This window comes from Saimiri boliviensis, chromosome 17 (assembly GCF_048565385.1).
Source record: "Saimiri boliviensis isolate mSaiBol1 chromosome 17, mSaiBol1.pri, whole genome shotgun sequence".
In the NCBI taxonomy this organism is placed as follows: Eukaryota; Metazoa; Chordata; class Mammalia; order Primates; family Cebidae; genus Saimiri; species Saimiri boliviensis.
In genome coordinates, this window is record NC_133465.1 from 20,161,580 (window position 1) to 20,179,590 (window position 18,011).

An 18,011-nucleotide genomic window follows, 5' to 3' on the forward strand; every position below is an offset into this window, starting at 1 on the left:
GAGTAGCTGGGATTACAGGCACGTGCCACCATGCCCAGCTAATTTTTTGTATTTTTAGTGGAGACGGGGTTTCACCATGTTGACTAGGATGGTCTCGATCTCTCGACCTCGTGATCCACCCGCCTCGGCCTCCCAAAGTGCTGGGATTACAGGCACACGCTACCATGCCCGGCTATTTTTTTGTATTTTTAGTAGAGACGGGGTTTCACCATGTTGACCAGGATGATCTCAATCTCTTGACCTTGTGATCCACCCGCCTCGGCCTCCCAAAGTGAACTTTCTACTTCTAGGGGATAAAGTTTTTTCAGTCTACCGCAGCCGAAAATAAAATACACTGAGCCTCAGTGGACCCTCCCTGCCTCCCTGCCAGCCCATCACTTTAACCTTGACTCCGTTCCAGCCTTCCCCAGCAACCCCGTTCAGGCCCCCTTCCCCTAAACTTGGGAAGCCCCTAACCCTAACCCGAACCCCATGCCCCTGCCCAGAGCCAGCCCCCACTGGGAGCCCCTGATCACTTCCACCCTCCCCCCGGCACCCGGGACCCTGGTATAGATTTCCCTGCTGAATATTTATAAGCATGCAAACAACCCCAAAGAATCCCCAGGGACCTGCTCCCCTGCACCAGGGGAAACCCTGTATGCCGATTTACATGGTATGCAAACGAGCATGCAAATGACCCTCTAAAACATCCCTGGGGCAGGCCCCCTCCACCTGCTGGGAACCAGAAATTCAAATCTCTCTGTGAATATTTAGATATGCAAATGAGAACCCCCAAATTAAAACACACCACACCCTTCAGGGCACACGAGCATGGAGGGCACAGGAGCATGGACGGTGCCTGACTACCCAGCCTTCCTACTTTTGTGAGGCCCTATTTTTTTTTTTTTTTTTTTTTTTTTTTTTTTGAGACGGAGTTTCGCTCTCGTTACCCAGGCTGGAGTGCAATGGCGCGATCTCGGCTCACCGCAACCTCCGCCTCCTGGGTTCAGGCAATTCTCCTGCCTCAGCCTCCTAAGTAGCTGGGATTACAGGCACGCGCCACCACGCCCAGCTAGTTTTTTGTATTTTTAGTAGAGACGGGGTTTCACTATGTTGACCAAGATGGTCTCGATCTCTCGACCTCATGATCCACCTGCCTCGGCCTCCCAAAGTGCTGGGATTACAGGCTTGAGCCACCGAGCCCGGCCGTGAGGCCCTATTTTTATCCTTTTCCTGGTGGCTGCTGCATGATGTCATCTTTCTTGGGTGCCATCTTTGATGACATATTTACACAATACCGCTATCTTGGTTTCACCTGTATCCCATAGAATCTCATCCCCTTTAAAAAATTTGTTTTCAGAAGGAAACCAACCCAATACGATCCAGAAACCCAACCCTAAAAAGAGAAAAGACAAGTCAAAAAAGAGAAAAAGTTTCAAAATAACACTAGACTCTCCCTGGGGCTCCCCTGTACCCTAACCTGAACCCTGACCCCGAGCCATGAATATTCATGCATCCTCATGAATATTCGTGAAATACTGATAATCAATAGGCATTTATGTAAAACCCTGACCCGAACCCGAACCCTAAACTCTAAACCCCTAACCATGACCCCAGACTGATTGATTATGTAAAACCCTGACCCTGATTCTGAGGTGAGACATAGAAGAAAGACTTCGAGAAGTTTGTACATTCAGTGACATAATGCATTTTATTCTTTAGTCGATGTTAGAAAGCAGAGGCTTGTATCTCTTGAAGAGTTTCTATCTGACATAAAGAATGATATACAAGGCCGGGCGCGGTGGCTCAAGCCTGTAATCCCAGCACTTTGGGAGGCCAAGGCGGGTGGATCACGAGGTCAAGAGATCGAGACCATCCAGGTGAACATGGTGAAACCCCGTCTCTACTAAAAATACAAAAAACTAGCTGGGCATGGTGGCGCGTGCCTGTAATCCCAGCTACTTAGGAGGCTGAGGCAGGAGAATTGCCTGAGCCCAGGAGGCGGAGGTTGCGGTGAGCCGAGATCACGCCATTGCACTCCAGCCTGGGTAACAAGAGCGAAACTCCGTCTCAAAAAAAAAAAAAAATTTTTTTTCCCATTTTGTTGGTTGCCAATTCACTCTAACGACTGTTTCTTTTGCTGTGCAGAATCTGTGGAGTTTGATTAGGTCCCGTTTGTCTATTCTGGCTTTTGTTGCCAATGCTTTTGGTGTTTTGGTCATGAAGTCCTTGCCTACGCCTATGTCCTGAATGGTTTTGCCTAGATTTTCTTCTAGGGTGTTTATGGTGTTAGGTCTTATGTTTAAGTCTTTAATCCATCTGGAGTTAATTTTAGTGTAAGGTGTCAGGAAAGGATCCAGTTTCTGCTTTCTGCACATGGCTAGCCAGTTTTCCCAACACCATTTATTAAACAGGGAATCCTTTCCCCATTGCTTGTTTTTGTCAGGTTTGTCAAAGATGAGATGGTTGTAGATGTGTGGTGTTGCCTCCGAGGCCTCTTAAAACACTATTTGTCATATACTAAATGTAATTAGAGGAAACAAGGAAGATTTTGATAGAGAATTGATTCCTCTCGTCTGAGAGTAACTTTGTACCCATTACTGATTCCTTCCAAGACCCCCTCCATCTCCCCAGCAGCCTCTGGTAATGCCCATTGAACTTTCTACTACTACTATTTTTTTTTTTTTTTTTTTTTTTTTTTTTGAGACGGAGTTTCGCTCTTGTTACCCAGGCTGGAGTGCAATGGCGCGATCTCGGCTCACCGCAACCTCCGCCTCCTGGGTTCAGGCAATTCTCCTGCCTCAGCATCCTGAGTAGCTGGGATTACAGGCACGTGCCACCATGCCCAGCTAATTTTTTGTATTTTTAGTGGAGACGGGGTTTCACCATGTTGACTAGGATGGTCTCGATCTCTCGACCTCGTGATCCACCCGCCTCGGCGTCCCAAAGTGCTGGGATTACAGGCACACGCTACCATGCCCGGCTATTTTTTTGTATTTTTAGTAGAGACGGGGTTTCACCATGTTGACCAGGTTGATCTCAATCTCTTGACCTTGTGATCCACCCGCCTCGGCCTCCCAAAGTGAACTTTCTACTTCTAGGGGATAAAGTTTTTTCAGTCTACCGCAGCCGAAAATAAAATACACTGAGCCTCAGTGGACCCTCCCTGCCTCCCTGCCAGCCCATCACTTTAACCTTGACTCCGTTCCAGCCTTCCCCAGCAACCCCGTTCAGGCCCCCTTCCCCTAAACTTGGGAAGCCCCTAACCCTAACCCGAACCCCATGCCCCTGCCCAGAGCCAGCCCCCACTGGGAGCCCCTGATCACTTCCACCCTCCCCCCGGCACCCGGGACCCTGGTATAGATTTCCCTGCTGAATATTTATAAGCATGCAAACAACCCCAAAGAATCCCCAGGGACCTGCTCCCCTGCACCAGGGGAAACCCTGTATGCCGATTTACATGGTATGCAAACGAGCATGCAAATGACCCTCTAAAACATCCCTGGGGCAGGCCCCCTCCACCTGCTGGGAACCAGAAATTCAAATCTCTCTGTGAATATTTAGATATGCAAATGAGAACCCCCAAATTAAAACACACCACACCCTTCAGGGCACACGAGCATGGAGGGCACAGGAGCATGGACGGTGCCTGACTACCCAGCCTTCCTACTTTTGTGAGGCCCTATTTTTTTTTTTTTTTTTTTTTTTTTTTTTTTTTTGAGACGGAGTTTCGCTCTCGTTACCCAGGCTGGAGTGCAATGGCGCGATCTCGGCTCACCGCAACCTCCGCCTCCTGGGTTCAGGCAATTCTCCTGCCTCAGCCTCCTAAGTAGCTGGGATTACAGGCACGCGCCACCACGCCCAGCTAGTTTTTTGTATTTTTAGTAGAGACGGGGTTTCACTATGTTGACCAAGATGGTCTCGATCTCTCGACCTCATGATCCACCTGCCTCGGCCTCCCAAAGTGCTGGGATTACAGGCTTGAGCCACCGAGCCCGGCCGTGAGGCCCTATTTTTATCCTTTTCCTGGTGGCTGCTGCATGATGTCATCTTTCTTGGGTGCCATCTTTGATGACATATTTACACAATACCGCTATCTTGGTTTCACCTGTATCCCATAGAATCTCATCCCCTTTAAAAAACTTGTTTTCAGAAGGAAACCAACCCAATACGATCCAGAAACCCAACCCTAAAAAGAGAAAAGACAAGTCAAAAAAGAGAAAAAGTTTCAAAATAACACTAGACTCTCCCTGGGGCTCCCCTGTACCCTAACCTGAACCCTGACCCCGAGCCATGAATATTCATGCATCCTCATGAATATTCGTGAAATACTGATAATCAATAGGCATTTATGTAAAACCCTGACCCGAACCCGAACCCTAAACTCTAAACCCCTAACCATGACCCCAGACTGATTGATTATGTAAAACCCTGACCCTGATTCTGAGGTGAGACATAGAAGAAAGACTTCGAGAAGTTTGTACATTCAGTGACATAATGCATTTTATTCTTTAGTCGATGTTAGAAAGCAGAGGCTTGTATCTCTTGAAGAGTTTCTATCTGACATAAAGAATGATATACAAGGCCGGGCGCGGTGGCTCAAGCCTGTAATCCCAGCACTTTGGGAGGCCAAGGCGGGTGGATCACGAGGTCAAGAGATCGAGACCATCCAGGTGAACATGGTGAAACCCCGTCTCTACTAAAAATACAAAAAACTAGCTGGGCATGGTGGCGCGTGCCTGTAATCCCAGCTACTTAGGAGGCTGAGGCAGGAGAATTGCCTGAGCCCAGGAGGCGGAGGTTGCGGTGAGCCGAGATCACGCCATTGCACTCCAGCCTGGGTAACAAGAGCGAAACTCCGTCTCAAAAAAAAAAAAAAATTTTTTTTCCCATTTTGTTGGTTGCCAATTCACTCTAACGACTGTTTCTTTTGCTGTGCAGAATCTGTGGAGTTTGATTAGGTCCCGTTTGTCTATTCTGGCTTTTGTTGCCAATGCTTTTGGTGTTTTGGTCATGAAGTCCTTGCCTACGCCTATGTCCTGAATGGTTTTGCCTAGATTTTCTTCTAGGGTGTTTATGGTGTTAGGTCTTATGTTTAAGTCTTTAATCCATCTGGAGTTAATTTTAGTGTAAGGTGTCAGGAAAGGATCCAGTTTCTGCTTTCTGCACATGGCTAGCCAGTTTTCCCAACACCATTTATTAAACAGGGAATCCTTTCCCCATTGCTTGTTTTTGTCAGGTTTGTCAAAGATGAGATGGTTGTAGATGTGTGGTGTTGCCTCCGAGGCCTCTTAAAACACTATTTGTCATATACTAAATGTAATTAGAGGAAACAAGGAAGATTTTGATAGAGAATTGATTCCTCTCGTCTGAGAGTAACTTTGTACCCATTACTGATTCCTTCCAAGACCCCCTCCATCTCCCCAGCAGCCTCTGGTAATGCCCATTGAACTTTCTACTACTACTATTTTTTTTTTTTTTTTTTTTTTTTTTTTGAGATGGAGTTTCGCTCTTGTTACCCAGGCTGGAGTGCAATGGCGCGATCTCGGCTCACCGCAACCTCCGCCTCCTGGGTTCAGGCAATTCTCCTGCCTCAGCATCCTGAGTAGCTGGGATTACAGGCACGTGCCACCATGCCCAGCTAATTTTTTGTATTTTTAGTGGAGACGGGGTTTCACCATGTTGACTAGGATGGTCTCGATCTCTCGACCTCGTGATCCACCCGCCTCGGCCTCCCAAAGTGCTGGGATTACAGGCACACGCTACCATGCCCGGCTATTTTTTTGTATTTTTAGTAGAGACGGGGTTTCACCATGTTGACCAGGATGATCTCAATCTCTTGACCTTGTGATCCACCCGCCTCGGCCTCCCAAAGTGAACTTTCTACTTCTAGGGGATAAAGTTTTTTCAGTCTACCGCAGCCGAAAATAAAATACACTGAGCCTCAGTGGACCCTCCCTGCCTCCCTGCCAGCCCATCACTTTAACCTTGACTCCGTTCCAGCCTTCCCCAGCAACCCCGTTCAGGCCCCCTTCCCCTAAACTTGGGAAGCCCCTAACCCTAACCCGAACCCCATGCCCCTGCCCAGAGCCAGCCCCCACTGGGAGCCCCTGATCACTTCCACCCTCCCCCCGGCACCCGGGACCCTGGTATAGATTTCCCTGCTGAATATTTATAAGCATGCAAACAACCCCAAAGAATCCCCAGGGACCTGCTCCCCTGCACCAGGGGAAACCCTGTATGCCGATTTACATGGTATGCAAACGAGCATGCAAATGACCCTCTAAAACATCCCTGGGGCAGGCCCCCTCCACCTGCTGGGAACCAGAAATTCAAATCTCTCTGTGAATATTTAGATATGCAAATGAGAACCCCCAAATTAAAACACACCACACCCTTCAGGGCACACGAGCATGGAGGGCACAGGAGCATGGACGGTGCCTGACTACCCAGCCTTCCTACTTTTGTGAGGCCCTATTTTTTTTTTTTTTTTTTTTTTTTTTTTTTTTTTGAGACGGAGTTTCGCTCTCGTTACCCAGGCTGGAGTGCAATGGCGCGATCTCGGCTCACCGCAACCTCCGCCTCCTGGGTTCAGGCAATTCTCCTGCCTCAGCCTCCTAAGTAGCTGGGATTACAGGCACGCGCCACCACGCCCAGCTAGTTTTTTGTATTTTTAGTAGAGACGGGGTTTCACTATGTTGACCAAGATGGTCTCGATCTCTCGACCTCATGATCCACCTGCCTCGGCCTCCCAAAGTGCTGGGATTACAGGCTTGAGCCACCGAGCCCGGCCGTGAGGCCCTATTTTTATCCTTTTCCTGGTGGCTGCTGCATGATGTCATCTTTCTTGGGTGCCATCTTTGATGACATATTTACACAATACCGCTATCTTGGTTTCACCTGTATCCCATAGAATCTCATCCCCTTTAAAAAACTTGTTTTCAGAAGGAAACCAACCCAATACGATCCAGAAACCCAACCCTAAAAAGAGAAAAGACAAGTCAAAAAAGAGAAAAAGTTTCAAAATAACACTAGACTCTCCCTGGGGCTCCCCTGTACCCTAACCTGAACCCTGACCCCGAGCCATGAATATTCATGCATCCTCATGAATATTCGTGAAATACTGATAATCAATAGGCATTTATGTAAAACCCTGACCCGAACCCGAACCCTAAACTCTAAACCCCTAACCATGACCCCAGACTGATTGATTATGTAAAACCCTGACCCTGATTCTGAGGTGAGACATAGAAGAAAGACTTCGAGAAGTTTGTACATTCAGTGACATAATGCATTTTATTCTTTAGTCGATGTTAGAAAGCAGAGGCTTGTATCTCTTGAAGAGTTTCTATCTGACATAAAGAATGATATACAAGGCCGGGCGCGGTGGCTCAAGCCTGTAATCCCAGCACTTTGGGAGGCCAAGGCGGGTGGATCACGAGGTCAAGAGATCGAGACCATCCAGGTGAACATGGTGAAACCCCGTCTCTACTAAAAATACAAAAAACTAGCTGGGCATGGTGGCGCGTGCCTGTAATCCCAGCTACTTAGGAGGCTGAGGCAGGAGAATTGCCTGAGCCCAGGAGGCGGAGGTTGCGGTGAGCCGAGATCACGCCATTGCACTCCAGCCTGGGTAACAAGAGCGAAACTCCGTCTCAAAAAAAAAAAAAAATTTTTTTTCCCATTTTGTTGGTTGCCAATTCACTCTAACGACTGTTTCTTTTGCTGTGCAGAATCTGTGGAGTTTGATTAGGTCCCGTTTGTCTATTCTGGCTTTTGTTGCCAATGCTTTTGGTGTTTTGGTCATGAAGTCCTTGCCTACGCCTATGTCCTGAATGGTTTTGCCTAGATTTTCTTCTAGGGTGTTTATGGTGTTAGGTCTTATGTTTAAGTCTTTAATCCATCTGGAGTTAATTTTAGTGTAAGGTGTCAGGAAAGGATCCAGTTTCTGCTTTCTGCACATGGCTAGCCAGTTTTCCCAACACCATTTATTAAACAGGGAATCCTTTCCCCATTGCTTGTTTTTGTCAGGTTTGTCAAAGATGAGATGGTTGTAGATGTGTGGTGTTGCCTCCGAGGCCTCTTAAAACACTATTTGTCATATACTAAATGTAATTAGAGGAAACAAGGAAGATTTTGATAGAGAATTGATTCCTCTCGTCTGAGAGTAACTTTGTACCCATTACTGATTCCTTCCAAGACCCCCTCCATCTCCCCAGCAGCCTCTGGTAATGCCCATTGAACTTTCTACTACTACTATTTTTTTTTTTTTTTTTTTTTTTTTTTTGAGACGGAGTTTCGCTCTTGTTACCCAGGCTGGAGTGCAATGGCGCGATCTCGGCTCACCGCAACCTCCGCCTCCTGGGTTCAGGCAATTCTCCTGCCTCAGCATCCTGAGTAGCTGGGATTACAGGCACGTGCCACCATGCCCAGCTAATTTTTTGTATTTTTAGTGGAGACGGGGTTTCACCATGTTGACTAGGATGGTCTCGATCTCTCGACCTCGTGATCCACCCGCCTCGGCCTCCCAAAGTGCTGGGATTACAGGCACACGCTACCATGCCCGGCTATTTTTTTGTATTTTTAGTAGAGACGGGGTTTCACCATGTTGACCAGGATGATCTCAATCTCTTGACCTTGTGATCCACCCGCCTCGGCCTCCCAAAGTGAACTTTCTACTTCTAGGGGATAAAGTTTTTTCAGTCTACCGCAGCCGAAAATAAAATACACTGAGCCTCAGTGGACCCTCCCTGCCTCCCTGCCAGCCCATCACTTTAACCTTGACTCCGTTCCAGCCTTCCCCAGCAACCCCGTTCAGGCCCCCTTCCCCTAAACTTGGGAAGCCCCTAACCCTAACCCGAACCCCATGCCCCTGCCCAGAGCCAGCCCCCACTGGGAGCCCCTGATCACTTCCACCCTCCCCCCGGCACCCGGGACCCTGGTATAGATTTCCCTGCTGAATATTTATAAGCATGCAAACAACCCCAAAGAATCCCCAGGGACCTGCTCCCCTGCACCAGGGGAAACCCTGTATGCCGATTTACATGGTATGCAAACGAGCATGCAAATGACCCTCTAAAACATCCCTGGGGCAGGCCCCCTCCACCTGCTGGGAACCAGAAATTCAAATCTCTCTGTGAATATTTAGATATGCAAATGAGAACCCCCAAATTAAAACACACCACACCCTTCAGGGCACACGAGCATGGAGGGCACAGGAGCATGGACGGTGCCTGACTACCCAGCCTTCCTACTTTTGTGAGGCCCTATTTTTTTTTTTTTTTTTTTTTTTTTTTTTTTTGAGACGGAGTTTCGCTCTCGTTACCCAGGCTGGAGTGCAATGGCGCGATCTCGGCTCACCGCAACCTCCGCCTCCTGGGTTCAGGCAATTCTCCTGCCTCAGCCTCCTAAGTAGCTGGGATTACAGGCACGCGCCACCACGCCCAGCTAGTTTTTTGTATTTTTAGTAGAGACGGGGTTTCACTATGTTGACCAAGATGGTCTCGATCTCTCGACCTCATGATCCACCTGCCTCGGCCTCCCAAAGTGCTGGGATTACAGGCTTGAGCCACCGAGCCCGGCCGTGAGGCCCTATTTTTATCCTTTTCCTGGTGGCTGCTGCATGATGTCATCTTTCTTGGGTGCCATCTTTGATGACATATTTACACAATACCGCTATCTTGGTTTCACCTGTATCCCATAGAATCTCATCCCCTTTAAAAAATTTGTTTTCAGAAGGAAACCAACCCAATACGATCCAGAAACCCAACCCTAAAAAGAGAAAAGACAAGTCAAAAAAGAGAAAAAGTTTCAAAATAACACTAGACTCTCCCTGGGGCTCCCCTGTACCCTAACCTGAACCCTGACCCCGAGCCATGAATATTCATGCATCCTCATGAATATTCGTGAAATACTGATAATCAGTAGGCATTTATGTAAAACCCTGACCCGAACCTGAACCCTAAACTCTAAACCCCTAACCATGACCCCAGACTGATTGATTATGTAAAACCCTGACCCTGATTCTGAGGTGAGACATAGAAGAAAGACTTCGAGAAGTTTGTACATTCAGTGACATAATGCATTTTATTCTTTAGTCGATGTTAGAAAGCAGAGGCTTGTATCTCTTGAAGAGTTTCTATCTGACATAAAGAATGATATACAAGGCCGGGCGCGGTGGCTCAAGCCTGTAATCCCAGCACTTTGGGAGGCCAAGGCGGGTGGATCACGAGGTCAAGAGATCGAGACCATCCAGGTCAACATGGTGAAACCCCGTCTCTACTAAAAATAGAAAAAAAAAAAATTAGCTGGGCATGGTGGCGCGTGCCTGTAATCCCTGCTATTCAGGAGGCTGAGGCAGGAGAATTGCCTGAGCCCAGGAGGCGGAGGTTGCGGTGAGCCGAGATCACGCCATTGCACTCCAGCCTGGGTAACAAGCGAAACTCCGTCTCAAAAAAAAAAAAAATTGATATACAATAAACTGTATTCAACAACTGATCAACAATTTCTAACAAGGTGAAATGAAAACATAAAGTGTGGGGATTGATACTAGTTCTCATCTACTTATCTGTGGTTAGGAAGGTTTATTTTTCTCCTTCAAAACCTAAGTAGTACATGTGTTAAATTACCTTCGAAATTTCAAGACTCTTGGAGCCTCAGACAGGGACTAGCATTAGAGTCAAACCACTCCGCAGCTGTTTGTTGCCTGAGTGCACAACAGCATGGCCAACAGGTCCTGGTGACAAAAGTCTTGTGCAGCGTCCATTTGAATTCTGCTTCTGCCATTGACCAGCTGTGTATTTCTGCACAAGTATTTTAACCTTGGGCCTCAGTTTCCCTATCTGTAACTTGGGGGCCTACATCAAATGGATTCCTGGTGAAGAATAACAAGACTGTATTGTTTCAGTTGCCTTTTTCTCCGTCTTCCCACTCTCCCCTCCAACCCCTCCAAGTTTTTTTTTTGACAGAGTCTCCGTCTGTTTCCCAGGCTGGAGCACAGTGGCATGATCTCAGCTCACTGTAATCTCCACATCCCAAGCTCAAGTGATCCTCCTACCTCTGCTTCCAAAATAGCTGGGGCTACAGGTGTGTTCCACCATGCCAGGCTAATTGTCAGACAGTATGTGTGTACAGACCACACCAGGCTGAGTATGTGTGTGTAAAGATGGGTTTTCTCCATGTTGACCAGGCTGGTTTCGAACTCCTGGCCTTAAGCAAACTTCCTGCCTTGACTTCCAAAAGTACTAGGACTTACATGAGCCACTGCCCCCACCACCTCCAAATCTATTAAAACAAGAGTCTCACCAAAACAATGAAATTGCAATGTGACGTTTCCGTTTACTTTGGATTATATGTCATTATAAATATTAACAAATAAGACTTTAAAAGGACACCTTTGGGTGGATCAGACCAAAGTACAAAACTTGTGTTGTGGGGCTGCAGTTTGAGGACAGTGTCTGCAGCCGTCACATGGTAGCAAAACAGTGTTAAGCAGCGCACGAGAGCCAGAGTCCATGCATCGGGAGGTGCACTTAGTTGGCGAAGGAACCATGGGTAGGGCATGCACGGCCCGGGCTCGGCGGGCAGGGCGCAGTTCCCTCTCTCGTCGCTAGAGGTCAGGAGGTGACCGCTTCAGGGATAGAAGTTGGGCCCGTTGGGGACTGGCTAGTGCTGACAGGCGCAGTTCCTTCGTTCGCCACTAGAGGTCAGGAGGTGACCGCTTCAGGGCTGGAAGACGGGCCCATCGGAATTGCCTAGTGCTGGCAGCGGGCAGGGCAGGGTTGAATGTGGCGCCTGGTTACTGACACCTGACTTTGGAATGACTTTTGTTTTGGCATCAGATTTCTTGTCTTTGTGGGGCTGATGTACCCGAGGAAAGATGCCCATTTGGAGTCAAAGGCAGAGTCGTTTCCGCAGCTTCTCAACGCAAATCTGCATGGGATCGAGAACGAAGCCTAGGGAAGGACGATTTCCAAACTTCCTGGTGGGCGGTTCCTCCCAGAGCTGCCCCTGGGCTGGGTGGCCAATGAGTCCCACCTCCCAGCCTGACTGCCCCCACCTTTTGGGTCCAGCCCCATTTGCACAGCCTGGGCAGGACAGGGCCTGGACTGCTGGGTTCTTGTCCCAGCTGTACCCCCACACGCCGAGTTAAGGAAGCCATGCCAGGTGGGGCTCACAGCCTCCACCTTTCCCATTCATTACTTCCGTGTCTTCAAACAGGCTGTCAAGTCTCCTCTCTGAATGAGATCCCCCGCAAAAAAGCAAAGCTAAGAAGATAACCCAGAGCTTCACCAGACACCAGGCCTTTTAGATATGGACTGCCTTACCTTAGGCCCCCAAAGGGTCTCCATTCTGGCTGCATGGAGAAAAGAGGAGCCTTTGCCTCAACCTGCAGAGGCCGGGGTAAGGTGGCTGAATTCTGGGACCGGGTTAGGCACCTCTGGGGGAGCCTGAAGTAGCATGGATGGTTTCAAAGCCAGCAGACAAGGTGGCAGGACAGTGACAAGACCCCAGGTCCCTATCATGCACCAGAGCTTACTGAGTCTCTGACAGACCAGGAGGGAAGGGACTGGGAGTACCGATCCCCAGAGTGAGAAAGTGGCAGTCAGAGGACGTGGGTTTGAGTCCTGGCTCACCCCTTCCTGGCTGTTTGGCCTTGACAAACTGCTCAGACTCTGGGAACCTGTTTTCACCCCCAAGACCAGGAAGACTCAAACCCACCTTGCAGGGCTGTGAAGATGAGTTCTGCCACATGCATGCAAAGCCCTCACATATAAAGCCTTCCTAAAGATGGGGAAATAAGGCTCCATGAGCAGCAGGTGGCCAGGGACTGTGTGGGGGCTGGTATCCCGTTTCCTCTGCAACCTGGGACAGGGCTGATGGGCACTTGGTGCAATTCAGATCATGACCCTGGACGTCGGGTGGTGGTGTGCTTTGTGTCTGCAGTGGAAGGTCCCATTCTCGTGCCTGTGAGTCCCGCTACCAGTGCTGAAGGGTGGGCAGCAGGCAGGTGAGCCCCAGGCTAGCAGCCAGCAGGATCTCTTGGGTGACCTCAGCATACCAGATCCCCTCAAGTGTGGTGTCCAGCACTCCGGGCTGGGGGCCCTGGATCCTGGTTCCAGCTGTGTGGGGGCTGGAGGGCCCTGGGCAGGTCACCTGCCCTCTCTGGGCCTCTCTCCATCACACACTGGGACTCCAGCTGGGCAACTCCTTGGCTCCGCATATGTTCACCCAGCGTTCCTGAGGGCCCCTTGGTAGGCAGGCAAAGTTTGCTGGCTTCAGGCCTGAGCCCCAAGATTCAGATCCTCTCAAGCCCTTCTTGGAGAGCCTAACTAGGGGAACAGACAGGCCCACCAGGCAGGGTGACTCTTGCTCAGCTCCTGCAGGGGAGACCCGGCCCCACAGGCCTCCCCATAGACAAGGCCCTGGACTGCCACCGGCTACTCCCAGAGGGACATCTGTGGCAGTGGTAGGGCCAAGATGCCATGAGCAACCACCTGGAGGCCCCCAGTACTCAGCACGAGCCAGGAAGCAAGAGAAAAGGGGAAAGGGCGGAGTGAGGACGTGGAGAAATTCTTGCTTTTTCCAAGCGCGAGGGACCCTCTTCTCCACTGCGGTCGACTTGATGCTTACGCAGGGAAGGAGGAGGGGTGGGCTGTCCTCGAGGTCGCTCAGGAGGAGGAGGAGATCAAAGTGGGAGACGTGCGTCTGCGGTCTGACGTTGACCCTGCCCCAGGCATTCTCCACGGTGCTTCCGTCACTTCCCCGCCTCCTGCCTAGAGCCTCACTCCTTCCCAATAAACCCTGGCCCGGTGAGGAGGCCCCGGGTCCGCAGCTCCATGACCCCATCAGCTTCCTCTCTCCTCCAGGCCTTTGTGACCACACCCACCGCTGGGACAGCTTTTCCCTGACAGAGCCCACAGTACTTGCAGACCGGCCGGGCTGGTCTTGGTATTTCTTGCCACAGTTGGAATGGTTTGTTCCCAGTTCCCTGACTCGATGGGAACTCCCTGAGGGCAGGCCCTATGTCTCATTTCCCCCCAGTGCCTGTGGAATCACTGAGTGAAGCATGTATCAGCCTGCCCATCATCAGGAGCCTGGGGAACTCCGGTGGACTTCCGGCTGGCAGGCCCACTCCTGCCTGCCCAGCAGGTGACAGAGATGAGGGATGCAGTCAGCCTTGGGCTGCATCTGGGAGCAGCCGGTCTTCCAGGTCTCCTCCTCTCCCTGCCTGTCTCCTCGCCACCTCCCTTCTTCTCCGTTCCCACTGCCCCCCAGTGTGACCCGCACTCCAGTCCTCTCAGCCTGGCCTGGCCTCTAGAAGGGCCCTTACCCCAGGTGGCCCTGTTCCCTCTCCCTGGACACATGCTGAGGTCTCCTTCCACCACTGGCCTCTCGGGCACCAGAGGGCTGAGAGCCCCACCCCAGCTCCCTGCCCTCCCCCTCCCAGAGTGGCTGAGCCCTCCAAGTCCTCCACACGGGGACTGCAGTGGCTCTGCATCCAATCAGGGGTCCTAGATCTCCCCCGACGTGGGAGCCACAGGCTGTGGTGGCTGCTGGGGAAGCCTGGGGCCAGCCGTGCTGGGTGCAGGCGGCAGGGGGGTGGCGGTGGCGGGCAGGCGTCAGTCGCTGAGCACGGCCCCCGGGAGCTCGCTGGTGAGCGTGTGCCAGCGCTCAATGCGCTTGTCCTTGTTCTTCAGGCAGTCGAACCAGTGCTTCAGGCGCTCCCCCTTGGCGTTAATGCCCAGAACCACGCCGCCTGCAGGACGATGGGAGGGGCAGCTGGGGCACGGGGACCCCCTGACTCCTAGGCCTGGGGCCCATGCTCCCTCCCAGGTTCTGTGCTCCAAGGCCGGCTTCTCCCCCTGTCCGCTGGGTTCTGAGCTTGGACAGGAGCTGACCTCCGTGCCACGCTCTAGTCCTGCCATCCTGCCCCTCTTCCACCAAGGCAGGGCTGGGGCAGGGTGCAGAGGCAGTGTCAGGGCCAAGGAATGGGGGCTGGAAGAGGGGAGAAAGGGCCAGGCAGCCCCACTCTGTGCAGCCACCAGGCCCACCAGGAATTGGGGAATCCCTAGGGCTCAGAGTCCAGCCCGAGGTGCTGCCCATCATGGTCTCTTGCCCCTGCTCCATCACAGACTGCTGTGTGACCCTCCCACAACTCCCTCCCTCTCTTGGCCTGTCTCTTCTGGGGCACAGGGGTCAGGCCAGAGAAGGTCTGAGGGCAGGTGGTCTGTGGCTCCAGCTTTCCCCAGGGGCCAGGAAGGAGGGGCTGTGGCCTGAGCCAGGATAGGCAGCGAGTTCCCCCTTACCAATGAAATCGTTGGATCTCCCAATGTCGTAATCCCACACGGTGACCTCCAGGGACTTCTTGGCCAGGTCCCCATGCTTAATCTCATAGCAGAACTCCTGCTGGCCAGAATGGAGTTAGCGCTGATGCCACAAGACCTGGGCCTCGGCCGGTGGCCAGGAGGGTGTAGGGGGTGGGGAACGAGGAGGGCGGGGGTGGTCAGCACTCAGGAGGGGGTGAGCAGTGGGGAACGAGGAGGGCGGGGGTGGTCAGCACTCAGGAGGGGCAAGGGGTGGGGAACGAGGAGGGCGGGGGTGGTCAGCACTCAGGAGGGGCAAGGGGTGGGGAACGAGGAGGGCGGGGGTGGTCAGCACTCAGGAGGGGGTGAGGGGTGGGGAACGAGGAGGGCGGTGGTGGTCAGCACTCAGGAGGGGGTGAGGGGTGGGGAACGAGGAGGGCGGGGGTGGTCAGCACTCAGGAGGGGGTGAGGGGTGGGGAACGAGGAGGGCGGTGGTGGTCAGCACTCAGGAGGGGGTGAGGGGTGGGGAACGAGGAGGGCGGGGGTGGTCAGCACTCAGGAGGGGGTGAGGGGTGGGGAACGAGGAGGGCGGGGGTGGTCAGCACTCAGGAGGGGGTGAGGGGTGGGGAACGAGGAGGGCGGTGGTGGTCAGCACTCAGGAGGGGGTGAGGGGTGGGGAACGAGGAGGGCGGTGGTGGTCAGCACTCAGGAGGGGGTGAGGGGTGGGGAACGAGGAGGGCGGGGGTGGTCAGCACTCAGGAGGGGGTGAGGGGTGGGGAACGAGGAGGGCGGGGGTGGTCAGCACTCAGGAGGGGGTGAGGGGTGGGGAACGAGGAGGGCGGTGGTGGTCAGCACTCAGGAGGGGGTGAGGGGTGGGGAACGAGGAGGGCGGGGGTGGTCAGCACTCAGGGTGATGATGGGTAGATGCCCATGTCTTGCCTACCTCCCCGAGCTCTGTGGGGTCTCCAGGGCCCCATCCCCTCGCTCACTTGCTCCATGTCCCTGAGCCTGCTCTGCCCACATCCCAGGAGCCTCCTGACTGCAGAGGCACTGCACGCCCCAGTCCCCATCATCCTGGGCCTCCCTGGGGCCTGGCTTTGCTGATCTCTCCCTTCTCTGTGGGTCCCTCTCTATAGAAGCTTCTGGGTCCCTCTCCATCTGGGATTCCCCTTGCTCTCTGGCAGCATCTCCTTGGGCCCCTGCCTGGCCCTGGATCGCTGCTGTGGTGTGGGCTCTACCTGCGGCCCCTGTGCTCTTCTTTCCTTCTTGTTCCTTGGGGGACTCCGTGTTTCCAGCCATACTGACCCTCTCGGGATGAAGACCATTCGGGGGTCCTCGGCGCATCCCGACTCCCCGTGCCCCACACAGAGCTTCCCCCATCTTCCTCACCTCCTCTTTGCCCTGTTGCCTTCATGAGGAACCCAGGACTCCCCTCAACACTTCCCTCTCCCCAGCCTTACATCCAGCAAGTCCTGCCAAGAGCTTCCCAGGGGTCCCCCAGCTCCCCTGTGTCTGTGGCCTGATGCAGCCCCGCCCCACCACCTCTGAACCTCCTGATCTCACCACAACTCTGAAAACCCAGCCCCTCCAGCCACACCCCCACCACCTTGGGGCACAGGAGTGGCCTTCATGAAGCTCTACCAGCCCTCATACCTCATTGAACTCCGGGTTCAGGGTTTTTTTCTTTACTGCTGTCTTATGTTTGGATTTCTTGTCCACATCTGGCCTCAGGTATCTGGAATTACATCCAAAAGACAGGCAGAGGATGGGGACAAACTGCGGGGTATAGATCAAGCCCGTGGGGATGAGAAGAGCTTTCCGTCCTTGGAGATTCCTGGGCCCTTCTTTTGTTCTAATAATTGGATTTTCCCAACACTATTTTGTGGCAAAGGTGAGACATTGTTTTCGACAACCAAGCGGTCCTTTCATTTGCCTCACTTCTGTTCACACACACATTTCTGAAATTAACCATGGCGGGCCCCTCCATCCACCTAGGAAAGGGGTTTTTCCTCATTTCTGAAGTCTAGTTTTCACAAGGCTCATGCTTCCCACCAGAATAGAGTTTTTAGCAGAGTTGGCCTCACGTGCAAGCTTTTCTTTTTGTTGCTCTGTAGCCAGGCCTGGAACACGATGGCACAATGTCGGCTCACTGCAACCTCTGCCTCCCGGGCTTAAAGGTTCAGCAATTCTCCTACCTCAGCCTCCCAAGAAGCTGGGACTACAATCGCCCACCACCACACCCAGCTAATTTTTGTATGTTTGAGTAGAGATGAGGTTTCACCATGTTGGCCAGGATGGTCTCGATCTCTTGACCTTGTGATCTGCCTGCCTCAGTCTCCAAAAGTGCTAGGATTCCAGGCGTGAACCACTGCACCTACCTTTTTTTTTTTTTTTGAGATGGAGTTTCGTTCTTGTCACTGAGGTTGGAGTGCAGTGGCATGATCTCAGCTCACTGCAACCTCCGCCTCCCGGGTTCAAACGATTCTCCTGCCTCAGCCTCCCAAGTAGCTGGGATTACAGGTGCCTGCCACCATGCGCAGCTAATTTTTGCATTTTTAGTAGAGATAGGGTTTCGCTGTGTTGGTCAGGCTGGTCTTGAACTCCTGACCTCAGGTGATCCACCCACCCTGGCCTCCCAAAGTGCTGGGATTACAGGTGTGAGACACCATGCCAGGCCTCAAGCTTCTATTATAAAATAGCAGATTTATTGAGTTGTATTTCACATAC

General features: G+C 52.1%; 1 protein-coding gene and 1 long non-coding RNA gene across 4 annotated transcripts in view; one reads left to right on the forward strand and one right to left on the reverse strand.

The window, feature by feature from the left end:
• The window catches only part of LOC120366849 (uncharacterized), a 44,251-nt gene extending 30,141 nt beyond the window's left edge, over positions 1-14,110 (forward strand). Inside the window, exons 4-5 of the long non-coding RNA XR_005581376.2 lie at positions 12,199-12,381; positions 14,023-14,110. This is a non-coding gene — a long non-coding RNA (uncharacterized LOC120366849). The remainder of the gene's footprint in view (positions 1-12,198; positions 12,382-14,022) is intronic.
• DOC2B (double C2 domain beta) overlaps positions 11,292-18,011 on the reverse strand; it is a 54,257-nt gene continuing 47,537 nt past the window's right edge. For all 3 annotated transcript variants that reach the window (XM_074388325.1, XM_074388326.1, XM_010339957.3), the window contains 3 exons: positions 16,938-17,019; positions 15,288-15,384; positions 11,292-14,737 (listed from right to left, as the gene is read on the reverse strand). In XM_074388325.1, the coding sequence (XP_074244426.1) occupies positions 14,601-14,737; positions 15,288-15,384; positions 16,938-17,019 (316 nt within the window). In that variant the 3' untranslated portion in view covers positions 11,292-14,600. The remainder of the gene's footprint in view (positions 14,738-15,287; positions 15,385-16,937; positions 17,020-18,011) is intronic.